This window comes from Myxine glutinosa, chromosome 7 (assembly GCF_964187855.1).
Source record: "Myxine glutinosa chromosome 7, kmMyxGlut1.1, whole genome shotgun sequence".
NCBI classification, from domain to species: Eukaryota; Metazoa; Chordata; class Myxini; order Myxiniformes; family Myxinidae; genus Myxine; species Myxine glutinosa.
The window spans coordinates 150,265,666-150,279,627 of record NC_136267.1 but is presented as its reverse complement, the minus strand read 5'-3'; the positions used below and the strand labels follow the sequence as shown (position 1 = coordinate 150,279,627).

Genomic DNA, 13,962 nt, shown 5'->3' with positions numbered 1-13,962 from the left:
GGATACAAAACGTAGTGTTCAGCCTAGCAGAGGTATGGTGGAGGTACTACCGAGTGCCATTGTAGTTATCAAAGTGATAAAGGAACCTCAAATGGCAAATATATCATTTGTATATTCGCAATTCTGTCTTTGCCAACAATTCTGCATATACACTAATCTCCTTTTTCTCTCAGCTGTGCTATCATTCATAATTAGTACCTCTTCATGTGTGTACAAATAAATAGTATTGAATGTTGATTTTAAAAAACAACACCAAAACTAGAACTGCGAGCTGTGATGATAGGCTTTCAGGCAAAATGGCCACAACATCACGTGACTGATGATGTCATCACTTTCAATAAATTTTCCTCATGGGTAGTTGATCATATCTGTTCTTTTTGGTTTGGATCAGTTAAGTGATTCTGGAGATATAGATTTTCAAAATTTGTATCCTTAAAATCCAAGGTGGCTGCCATACCATGTGACTGATGATGTCAAAGTTTACAACAAAAAATTCCTCATGTGTAGTCAATCATATGTATGAAGTGTCGGATTGATCCGTTGTGTGGTTCTGGAGATATGCATTTTTCAAAAAAAAAAATCTTAAATCAAAGATGGCCACCATACCACATGACTGATGATGTCATAGTTCAGAAACATTTTCCCTCATGGGGAGTTGATCATACATATGAAATTTCATATTGATCCGTTAAGCAGTTCTGGAGAAATAGATGTTTAAACGTTTTCCTTAAAACCAAGATGGCCACCATATAATGTGACTGATGATGTTATAGTTTACAAATATTTTTCCCGCATGAGTATTTGATCATACATTTGACATTTTGCGTTGATCCGTTGAGGGGTACTCCACAAAAGATTATTTAATTTTTTGCGTAAATTCATGATGGTGGCCAAACCACATGACTGATGACGTAGTTTGAAAATATTTCCCCCCATCGGAATGTAAACGTGTTTCAAGTTTAGTATCGATCCGATAAGCGGTTTCAGAGAAGTTGTTTTTTTTATCCAATATGGCCACCACACCACGTGACCGATAACGTTTTTTTTCGCAAACTTTGATCCCCATGGATGGGCGATCATATTAGTAAAATTTTGCGTTGATCCGTTCAGCGGTTCTGAAGAAGAAGGTGTTTAAAGTTTGACATCATAGGCAATGGCAGCCAATGTAAGTCAAAATTGCAAAAACAAAATTCATGATGCACTAAGTTACATTGCTTTCTATAATGAGTTAAAGTTTCATAGAGCTAGCTATAATGGTTTTCTCGGAATCAACTCCACGAATTTAGTGAGAATTACAATAATCTTTACAAGAACAATAGGCTTCAAGTGGGTATTGACAAGTATATATTTTTACTGCAAATAAAATTTACTAACGTCTCACCTCCAGCGTTCTAGTTGTGAAAACAACCGGAATAGTCATGCAATCAACCCAAATTCAGACAAATGCAGTAAAAGGTTTAGACAGCATAAATTCACCTTTCCTGAGTGGAAACAAAATGGTGAGTGGTGCTAAAACTGATAGTGCATGTACTCCCTTTTCGTGTTGAACGCGACGTCATTTTCGTCAACGTGGGGTCACTTCTTCCGTGACAGATAATTAAATACAATAGGGCTTTTATATATACTCGTGGGGTATGCTCACACAATACACATTGTAAGCAATAACAAACCATGCTTCGCACATAGGTACATAATAAATATAAGCTTTTTGATTGTAGGCAAGCATCACTGACCTGCTGTTAAATATCGATTGAGGTTTTTTTCTCCTTTTTTTTTTTTAATGGATGCGTTTACGGTTTTTTATGTAAATTTTCATTTGCAGACGCTTTTCGATGGTTCTGTGATTTTTTTTCTTCCGGTGTACCGGATTCAATATCCGTCAGCATGCCAAATTTCAGCTTTCTCCGACACCCGGAAGGTACCAAACATTAATGTCAGTGAAAGGACACGACTTCTTTTGTTCACTTTTTTGGAAAACTTTTCTTCACTTTTTCGGAAAAACATCCATTTCACGTTTCCATCTCAATGAAAGATGTAGGCAGCGTATGTATACAAATACAAGCAGCATATTAATATGTGCATGCATATGTTTATGTATAAATGCATGTACTGTATCTACTATACACTCACTCTCATTGAGGAAGGTGAGAGCCATTAATGAAACCTCTCTCCTTTTAGTACACTAGGGCATGCCCGTACTATATATATATCTAAAATTATATCCCCCCCCCTCTATTTACATGAAATGGTTTGGTCCAAAGCGAACGGCTTGCGAGTACGGTGACAATCCCCCCCCTCTATTTACATGAAATGGTTTGGTCCAAAGCGAACGGCTTGCGAGTACGGTGACAATCCCCCCCCTCTATTTACATGAAATGGTTTGGTCCAAAGCGAACGGCTTGCGAGTACGGTGACAATCCCCCCCCTCTATTTACATGAAATGGTTTGGTCCAAAGCGAACGGCTTGCGAGTACGGTGACAATCCCCCCCCTCTATTTACATGAAATGGTTTGGTCCAAAGCGAACGGCTTGCGGAGTTTGGTAAAGAAATCACCATAACGTGCACAAACGCGCAGGAAAGCGAAAGAATCGCAAATTAGTTTTAATTAGTTTTAAAACATAGTTTAACGCCAACATAGCGGCAACATAGTTTGCCAACGTGAAATAAATGAATACGCTCTCAAATGTGCCGTCCGAGGCAGAGTCTGTTCGGCACGTTCGGCACACGTGATAGCTCGCTGCTCTCTGATTGGTTGAATCGTTTTTTGGACATAGCTCGGTAACTACTTGTCCGATTAATATGAAACCTTGAAAAGGCACATCCTCGGGTCCCCAGCAATATACCTGGCAAGTTTCAAGTATATCGAACCCGTGGTTGTCGAGAAACAGCGGTCACAGACATACAGACATACATACATACATACATACATACATACATACATACACACAGAGATTACTGGAATTATAGATAGATACATACATATATATATATATATATATATATATATATATATATATATATATATATATATACAGTGAACCCTCGTTTATCGCGGGGGTTACGTTCCAGAACCCCCCGCGATAAACGAAAATCCGCGAAGTAGCGACCATTTTTTTTTTTTTTTTAATATATATTTTAAAGCATTATGAACTCCCCACACTCTTATTAACCTTTCCCATACTCTTATAAACACTTCCTATACTCTTAAACACTTTTTACACTCTTAAACATACGTAATTTTAACAACATATAAAATTCTAATGGGTACTCACCATTGAAAATACTGTAGCTACCCATGGGTTCCCCAAGCAAGACCAGCATCAGAATCTCCTTGCTCCAGCCGGTGACGTCACCGGCGGGGATTCCCAGCGCGAGAGTGGCTGGTCACGTGACCGCTAAAGCGTGCCGCGCTTTGCGGGTATAATCAGCTACACCTGTTGATCACGTGACCACCGATTCACCGAAGCACGCCACGCTTGAGAGGCGTGGCTTTCGGTTTCTGGTTGTGCTTTATAATGCAGCCCGATAAATGGGCTTTTCAGTGTTCCCGAGTTGGTTTTGAGAATAAATATCTTCTCGGACGAGTTTGTGTCTTGCCCGTCATTTCGTCCGTATCAAGCAAGAGCCCCGGCTCTTCAATACTACAACTTGCGTGATGAAGATGATGATGATGAATTAGCTGTGCAGTACTGATGACGATGAAGGTGATGACGATGATGAATGTACTGGCGTTTTCCATACGCACGACTCTTTGTCTACCCTTCTACTGTACACTATGTACAGTATTTTATTTCTTGTAATATGTTTTAAATACTGTATTTTTCTTATTTCTTTACGTTTTTTAATTTTTTAGGCTAGAAAATGCTTATTTTACCACAAAAATATTTAAAATAATAGTATATAAAAATACATTTATACCGCAAAATCCCGCGATATAGCGAAAAATCCGCGATATAATTTTACATATACTAGCGAGAAAAAACCGCGATGTACCGAATCCGCGAAAAGTGAACCGCGATATAGCGAGGGATGACTGTATATATATATATATATATATATATATATACAGTGCATTCAGAAAGTATTCAGACCCCTTCACTTTTTCACATTTTGTTATGTTGCAGCCTGATGCTGAAATCGTTTAAATTCATTTTTTCCCTCATCAATCTACACTCAATACCTTCTTAATTTCCCTTCTTCAGTACATCGAGATTTCTCCTTTGCGTCACACGGCCGTAATGCATAGATAGACATGGAAGTATGTGATACAAGCATGAATTGCTATGTTAACAAAAGCATATTGCATGTACATAAACATTTCTTTGACAAACAAACAAGTATAACACTGCATGCTTCATTTTAGTGTTAACAAAGTTTACAAAACACATAATACAGGCTGGATAAAGTGGTTCAAATCAAACGTAGTTAGTTAAACTCCTTGGGACTAGTACTTGAGGTGGAATATGAAATTGTAATACAAACATTGCTTACCTTCCTGAAGGAGGAATCGTGACACTGTGGAAAAATGTTGAGACACTCGTTAATTTCCTTACAGACAATGGAATAAACCAAACCTTCGAGACTTTAAAAGTTACATTGTACAAGTCACTTTTAAATTTTACAGGATTCTAGGAGACAATCAGCCACATCAACAAAATTAATATTGATGTCTCTTGTATAGTATGTGTCTTGTATCGTACCAGCTTGTCTGTCTCGGCTTTCCACAAAAACAGACGCAACGTCCTGATCCTCGCCTGCTTCATTCTGGGCCGCACACACGTATGCGCCAGTATCCTCAAACCGTGCTTTCGCCAGTCGGACAATGCTGTCACTGCCTACATGGGACGAAGGCAAAGGCAACTGAGGATCACCGAGTATACATTTCATGGATTGAAAAAACTCCTTGGATATGTTTTTCTATGGAAAGTCTTTGAGATCGAAATCTAGTTTCATTTAACAATATTAATGGAAACCATCCTCCCACCAACAAACCCAATTCCAGAAAGCATCGAGAATAACTTGCAAGGCTATTTTATCTACCAAATAAAACACAATGTCAGTTTGTATGTTTATACAGATGTCTGTCCCCCTTCATAAGGGTAGGTTTTAAAGGCCAATCTTTTCGCACCCATGTGTGTCTATTTTTCTCTACAGTTTATTTTTTGCTTCATTCTGTTTTTTGTCTACGGTCTATTTTTGCTAAAGTATACGGTCTATTTTAGAGGATAAAACAAACTCGAGAAACATTTTCTATAAGTAATAATGTCTCTTCTATTGGAATTGTAGATGGAGGCATGCAAACCGAGCCTCAAGAGCGGTGTACAGAAGCGGCTTTTTTTTTAAATAACAGTAAATACAAGATGCAGGGAGGTAAAATTCACTGCACGTGATCTGCAACACATGCAGAGTAAAATGAATGTTCATTTACATCCGTATGATGTACAATAAAGAAAGAAGAAATAAGCACACCTTACACTTGGCCAAGGTTTCAGACTTTGGCACGCTCACGAGGATGCACCGTCGAATAAACTGTTCCAACCCGTCATATTTGACGGGATTTTTACTGGTCATTTCGTAAAACATATAAATGCAATCAGTATAGAAAAAAATATATAGTAAATAAAGGTAAAGACTGGCTTAATCCACACTTTTAGTCAACAAAGAAAATGTTTCATATTGTTATGTCGGGGGGGGGGGGGGGGGGGTAGAGGAATATCTAGATCCAGGTAGATCTGCATAGGTAGGTGCTCGACTGTCGTGATAGGGAATCTACCTGTAATAAGTTCTGTGTGTAGCCCGAATGTTGGAACAAGTTGTATCTGTGTCCCTGCAACGAGGGGGCGGGGCGTGCTAATTAGTATAGGGATTATGGGTAAAATTCCCTCGTTTGTCGTTCCCTCTCTGAGCAATCCAGTGTCCCTTATGGCAACGCACTCATATAGACACTTAGATAGATCCCTTAGTGCACACATTAATTAATTCCCCTCCGCCACAAAAAGACTTACAGGAAGAACAGGCAGGAAGCCAGATCGGGGCACTGCCGATGGGGCCGCACCCAGCCACATCACCAGCTGGCATAGTAACGAGCATCGTGCAAGGCAAGCAATAGCCACACCCAGGGAACGTGTGATTGGTTGGGGGAAGGAAGCGGCACACTGATTGGCCACCGACCTTGGACACCTCGGCCAATCAGTGCGGAAGGTGCGAACACTCGGCCAATCAGTGCGGAAGGCGCGGAAACACTAATTAAAAGCAGGTCGTTGATTTGAGGGGAAGGGCCGGTGATGTCAGAAGGCGGGAAAGACCACAAAGAAGGGCAGAACTGATTGGTAACGTGGGAGAATTGACGTCACCCCACGGAGGACAAAACGTCTCGTTCGCGGGCTTTCTGGGGCTTTGGTGTGTTCGGTCGTTGTTCATGCCTGTTCCCTGCGTTCTTCCCTGTTTGGTTCGTTCTTCTTCCTTGTGTTCTTCCCTGCGTTCTTCCCTGGTTCTGGTCGTCTTCCCTGGGTTCTTCTTTGTGCCCTTGGTGCTTGGTGATTGGTGCTTGGAGCATGGCTTGGTGCTTGGAGCGAGGCTTGGTGCTACGAACCACGGGACCTCGCGTGCAACCGACGAGCGGGGCGAGCGGGAGGCTCGGGGACTAGAAGAGCGGGAGCGAGGCGGACAGAGTCCTGCTTCGCGCGAGCGCCGGAGCCTGGACGATTCCTGACGGACGCTACAGACTACAGACACAGATAAGCTCGCACCCACAAACGCGCACAACACGACGATTTCTTTATTTAATTCATCCCCCTGTGCTGTTGTCGAAGTGAGGTGTGCGGGATCCCAATTTAGAATTAGGTTTTATCGTCGTGTTCCATTGTTATCGGGTTCCGTAATAAATCTTTATTTTTGTACATTTTACCCCCGTGTCCGTCTTGAGTTCATTCCCTGCAGGATCGAGGGCTGCCATCGGGGCAGAGCTAAGAGCTTGCCGCTTATTCCTCTTCCTTCTTCCTCCAGTGCTTTTATAGTCGAATCCGTCATTGATCGTCGCCTCCATTTAAGTCCGTTTGGGCCATCCGCGATCCGACGGTATTAACGGAGGGATTTGCGCGACAATATGGCACTCAGTGGAGCACATACGTCCGCCAAGCTGAACAGTTTACGTTTTGTATCCCAATGATACGCCAGATCTGGATCCGGACCTGAACCAAAATCGAATCGGCTTATTCTTGTGACTTATCTAACTCATCCCAAAAGTTTTGTTATAACTCGTCCACAACTTTTTGAGACATCATGCTATATATCGTTTTTGGCACTATCTCTCATTGATGAAGAATCACTTACAAATTCCAGTATCTGGCTCCAGATCTCCACTTGATCTTCACCAAAATCTAATAAATTCGTCCTTGTCACACAACTAACCTGTCCACCAAGTTTGTCCAAATCCGTGCATAACATTTTGAGATATCCTGCTCACAGACAAACAAGCGAGCAAGCAGACAGACAAACAGGAGTGAAAACATAACCTCTATCTGCCTTCAGTGTTGGAGGTATCCAGGTAGAAGAGCAACTTTCACAAATATCTTCATGATTATTTTGAACAATTTAAAAACAAAATTGCATGGAAACACAGCGAATTGCATTTTCAATATCGCCGTTGTAATAGGTCCTACTTCAAGCTCCAGTCCTCAAATCCATTTAACCCATACCCCATGTCACGTCATTTTCTTTCGAGATCAGATCAGATCTTAATGAGTTTCAAAACCAAAACCAGGCATGTCAGAGGTGCTGTCAAATTAATCATCCTATCACCAATGAAACAAGATACTTAATCGCTGTGGTCAATGATGAAGAAATGTCATAAATTTTTCCTACTTGATGAAGGACTGAGGTTTCCAGTGATATTCTCTCCATTCTTGAGCCAGCTGATGGAAGGAGAAGGGAGCCCATCAGCAAGGCACCAAAGGGACAAAGATTCACCGGGAATGACCAGCTGACTTTCCGAGAAGATCCGCAGCACAGGAGGAGCTGCAAGAAATGGAATAGTCAGGAAGAAGTATAGCATCAACTCGAGTTGTAATTATAAAACTATGAAATAAACTAGAACGGCACTCAGTAGAATGCATACCTCCACCAGGCTGAACAGTTCACGATTTGTGGTCCACCGATAGGCCGAATCTGCATTTGGGCATTAACCAAAATCGAATAAGCTTGTTCTTATTAACCACTCAACTCATCCATACCAAGTTTTGTCATAACCCATCCACAACCTTTTGAAATATCGTGCTATATATAGTTTTTTCTCAATTGTGAAGAATCACTTTATATATTCTAGTATCCGGATCCAGAACCAGATCTTCACCAAAATCTAATCAATTTATCTTTGTCACAAATCCTACCTGTCCACCAAGTTTCGTCTGAATCTGTCTATAATTTTTTGAAATCTCCTGCTCATAAATATACAAACAAACAAACAGGGCTAAAAACATAACTTCAGCCCACCTGCAGTGGCGGAGGTAATTGCACTGCCATTGCAAATCCGTATTATGAAGTTGGACTTCTTTAACACTAAAATCTCCTTCAACAGTAAAGATCAGGACAAGAATCCTTCAGATGTCTATCATTTATGCGCACCCTTTTTCTCAAAGGAATGTGTCACTGTCAAAGATATATCATGCTGAACATTTACCGACCTCCATGTTCTTGCAACATCTTCTGTGGTTTTTAATTGACTTACTAGCTCCATTAGGTTTCTAAGTGGAATTCCAATGAGGACACTTCTATATCCTAATCAGTGACGATACTGACAACAATCTAATCACTGAAATACTGCACTCCCACAACACTCAGCAATAAGCTGCAGTGCCTCCAATGGCAGAGCCCCTTACCAATAACTTGCAGTGCATGCTGCTGCTCTGGACCACTGTGTCCCTCTGCCTGGCAGGTGTAGATTCCCATGTGTGCTGGTGTCACCAGTGTGATGTACAGCAATCTGTCATCGCCAAAATCCTGTCGGAACAAGGGTAGGTACAATGTTTAACAAGAGTTATCATCAGGCTGCTTTTAGTTGTGGCTCACAGCATAAAGGTAATCATATCTTACAACGTCAAATACATGGGAAACTAGAACGGCACTCGGTAGAGCGCATACCTCCGCCAGGCTGAACAGTTTACGTTTTGTATAACACAAATAGGCAGGATCTGCTGACCTGAACCAGAATCTAATCTGCTTGTTCTTGTCAACCAACCAACTCATCCACCAAGTTTTGTCGTAATCCATCCACAACTTTGAGATATCATGCTATATATCGTTTTTGGCCCCATTTCTCAAGACTGCGTGGAGTAAGATGTTCTATGAACTCTCTAGTTTATGTGGTTTTCAGCACAGTATCTCTGACCTCACCAAGTTCAGCTCTGCTCTTACCCCGACATCTTCCAGCCCCAACCGGTTGAGAGTCACTCCCCGGCGAGTCCACATCACTCGAACACCACTTAAAGTAACAACACCACAAGCTAAAGCGATGCTCTGTCCCACCCTCGCCACCGACAAAACCAGTTTGTTTTGCACAGCCTTCTTCTCTTGTCCAAACTCTCTTTCTTGTTTTGTCATCCCGATCTCGTTGTCTCCAAAAGGCAGGGATGCAGCTGATACATCTGGCACGGTGAGAGATGTGGCAAAATAGTAAAATAAAAAGGAGACATAGAAAACACTTCATTATGTCAGTATGTTTTGCACAATTATCATAAGCCGAAAAAAACAAATTTATAAAAAAATACTGTATACAGTGTGGTCCAAAATGATGCACTACATTTTCAAACAGCTGTCATAATTTTACCAATATGACCCTCTTTTTATATTCCCAGGTTGCCAAAAGAACAAGGTTTTAAAAAATTTCCATAGAAGTTTCAACCATGCCGATCAAATTTATTGGTGGCCCAGTGGACGCTCATTTTAGAGACTTTTTGTGACCAAGTAATACGTTTCGACACAAAGGAAGTTTCATAGGGTGTATCCAAATGGAAGAATTTCACAATACAGAACCATCAAATGTATTGTTGAGAAGTTTAGAGAGACTGGAAATGTGAAAGACCAAATTAAAGGACACATTGATCAAAAACCTTCAGTGAGAACATTCAACAAGATAGAGGCTGTAAGAGAAGCTTTTTTTTTTCTTTTCTTTTTTTGTATACAAGATCGAGGCTCGTGAAAGAGCTAACATTAATCACACAAAAAGTCAAACCGACACACAAAACACAAAAAATAAGGGGAGCGGCAGACAAGATGGGGAGAGAGGGAGAGAGGGGAGAGAGGAGAGGGGGAAGGACACAAACACAACATTTGAGAGCAGGGACAACGGGAGAAATGTGGGAGGGGGAGGTGGGAGAGGTATATTATTGCCTTTTAAAGCCTTTGCATTTGCAGGCTTCTCCAAAAAGGTTGACACGCCGACTTGCAGAACTCGTGGGAACCTGTCGCACTACTGCAGGTAGAATCATTCATGACTATCTGAAACTGTATCCGTACAAGATACAGTTACTGCCACACCAGACTGAAAGAAATAAGAGAGAGAGGTTCGAATTTTGCACTGCCGTTGCCCAGCGGATCAAAGAAGACCAGGATTTTCTAGACAACATATTCTTTAGTGATGAGGCCCACTTCCATCTAAATGGCCACGTGAAGAGACAGAACATGCGATTTTCGGTAGAACACCACCCGCACGAACATACGAAACAAGCAGCTTCAGCAGCGAAAGTAATGGTTTGGTGTTCTATCAGACGCGGTATAATAGGACCTTTCTTCTTTAAAAACCAATCCAGACAAACAGTGACAGTCAGCACAGATAGACATGTGGACATGCTGCAGAGAAGATTCCTTCCTGCACTGAAAAGGAAGCAAGACATCACGATGAATTCATTCATCTTCCAGCAAGACAGTGAACCACCGCATATGTCTAATGGTGCTTTGGAGTTTTTGAGACAACATTTCCCAAATAATCGACTCATTTCCCGATGGACAGACAACCCATGGCCTCCCTACTTCCCGGACCGGTCTCCTCCCGGATACTACCTATTGGGGTCCCTCAGAGCTGAAGTCTACAAAAACAAACCACACACACTACAGGAGTTGAAAAATAACATCTGACAGGAATTCAGATGCATACCAGCTCCAGTTCTCAGCCGAGTGATCGACAAATTCAATGTTCATGTAGCAGCTTCCATCCAGAGGTGTGGTGCTTGGATTAAGCACATCATCAGCGACTAATAATGTCACTCCTTATTGCCTTTTAAAGCATTTTTTCATTATAACAAACAAAATTTAACAAAACCTGTGTATTATTAGACAAAACAAACAAAATCGACCAATAAAAAAAAAATATTGTAGTTAAATCAAAAGTTGCACATCGTTTTGGACCATCATGTATATTACCCCCAGCATTTCCTCTTTTGGCTTGACAAATACACATATTATTACACAGACTTATACCATTGTTATATTTGACTCTATTAAATGTACTATGCTGTCTGTAAAGTGCCTTGGTGTGAAAGGCACGATAACAAATAAACAATAAGATGTCGTGCAGAGCACGATACTTGCAAAATCCACCCCTCCCCAAAATAAAAGTTGCCATGGATGCATCAAATTGTCCATTTTATTAGGATTATAATTGCCAATCTTAATCAAAGCTCGGGTCAATCGGATAAAAAATAATGATTTTTCAGATGAAAATTGATATTAGAAGTTTGACCTTGAGTTGACCTTTGACCTTTTATCCTTACACATAGTTGGTTTCCTAATTCAGTGAGGTATTATGCAATTGCTGTTTAATTTATAAGTCAATCAGATGAAATTGATGATTTTTCAGATGAAAATTAACGATTTTGGAAGTTTTGCCTTGAGTTGACCTATGACCTTTCAACCTCAAAAATAGTTGGTTTCCCAATTTAGTAACTCAATATGCAAATGCTGTTCAATTTTCAAGTCAATCGTATGAAAAATGGCAATTTTAGAAATTTGAGCTCAAGATGACCTTTGACCTCAAATCATTAGGCTTTATTTTTTGGGGGGGATACAAGGTCGAGGCTCGTGAAAGAGCTAAAATGCTTCTTCTTTGTGTCCAACTCTACCATCTGGTGAAGTTTTGTGAAGATCGGTTTAAAACTGTGACCTGTAGGCGATTTGACAGACAGCCAAACAGACAGACAGACAAACAGACAGAACTAGCACGCCACTCAGTAGAGCACATACTCTCGCCGTGGGTTTAGTTGGAATAATACGTTTTGTTTAACATCCCCTCTCCACAAAACAATAAATGAAAAAGAAAGTAAGCCCGAACTGTCAGAGAATTTATTTTGATATATCTCGGAATTAGAGGAGAAAAACATCATTTAAGAATAAGAATAAAAGCTTTAATGCAGTAAAACAGAAAAAATCTTTCCCAAAAAAATTCCCAAAAAAAATTCCTGGATCCGGAATAATATACTGAGCTTCACCAAAAACTAATCAATTCTTCCTTATCCCAAGGGCAATCATCCCACCAACTTTCATCCAAATCCGTTCAGAATTTTTCCAGATATCTTGTTCACAAACACATGAACACACGAACATACGAACACACACACACACACACACACACACACAGATGGACACGATCGAATGCATTACTTCCTGGCGGGAGTAATAAACCTGAAAATCGCAGAGCCAGAACCAGAATTATTTATTTGGTCTGGGAAGCCCATGTGAGGTTTCTTCTTCTTCGGCCTCTCACAACCCTGGGTGAATATGCGATCTTTTTTTTTAAAGTTGGAATTTTGCCAAATCTGTTTTATTTGTTTGTTAATATACCTCAGCCATTGACAAATCTGGAATTATAATTTTGGATTCTTCACGAGCAATTATAATTTGGAATAATTATAATTCTTCACGCAATAACAACTTCTAGCCTCCAGACCGTACATCCAATCATCTTCAAATGTTGCACACTTGTTACGCTTCATGACTTCTACTACAGTATGAAGTTTCACGTCGATCAATGAAGTGGTTCAAGAGATATAAATGTTTTTATTATTTGCGTTTAATTAACGATATCTGCCAAACCACGTGACCTATCGCAAATTCCAAAAGGACATTTTAGTAGACTGATATGCTGAATAGATCTGTGAAGTTTCCCCTCGATTGGATCAAAAATGAGGGAGGGGCTCGGTTTTAAAGGTTTGTGCTTAAAAACATCATAACTCTGAAACCATGTGATGCATGACGTCATGCTCGCTGACTTTTTTGTTCGTCATGGGTATGCGATTCTGCCTGCAAAGTTTGGCCTCGATATGTTCAGGCGTTTTGGAGAAAATTGGATTTTAGCGTTTTTCACTCAAAACAATATGGCGGCCGAACCACTTGACCTGTGACGTCATAATTACCATTAAAATATTCTACCGACCGAGTCCCTCCTATGGTGAAAATTTGCTCTCAATCGGTCCAATTATTGCAGAGAAAATGTTTTTAAAGGAAAACAAAAAGAAATTCCCAAAAAAATTCCTGGATCCAGAATAATATCCTGAGCTTCACCAAAAACTAATCAATTCTTCCTTATCCCAATGGCAATCATCCCACCAACCTTCATCCAAATCCGTTCAGAACTTTTCCAGATATCTTGTTCACAAACACACAAACACTCACACACACACGGACGGATACGAGCGAATGCATTACTCCCTAGCGGAAGTAATAATGCACAACACCAACCATTACAACTTGAACAATCTTCGATTTTGCAAGTAATGATGTTAATGTGTCATAACCTTAAAATTACAAGGCCCACATGTGTCTGAAGACATGTACTGTAAGAAGGTATCACTCAGGGTGAAGTGGGGCAATACATTCTGTTCATTTTGTTTGGATGAATATGAGGTGTCTTTGAACGAAATGTGAATTATACATATAATGAACTCATAGTATTATGGGGGTGTGAAAATGCA

The 13,962-nt window shown here is 40.5% G+C and overlaps 1 protein-coding gene across 1 annotated transcript in view; it reads right to left on the bottom strand.

Moving 5' to 3' along the window:
- Positions 1–13,962, bottom strand: part of LOC137430893 (follistatin-related protein 5) — a 58,601-nt gene that overhangs the window by 23,563 nt on the left and 21,076 nt on the right. The window contains exons 6-10 of the mRNA XM_068121662.2: positions 9,413–9,642; positions 8,878–8,998; positions 7,865–8,017; positions 4,702–4,836; positions 4,493–4,516 (exon numbers count right to left, since the gene is read on the bottom strand). Of these exons, the coding sequence (XP_067977763.2) occupies positions 4,493–4,516; positions 4,702–4,836; positions 7,865–8,017; positions 8,878–8,998; positions 9,413–9,642 (663 nt within the window). The remainder of the gene's footprint in view (positions 1–4,492; positions 4,517–4,701; positions 4,837–7,864; positions 8,018–8,877; positions 8,999–9,412; positions 9,643–13,962) is intronic.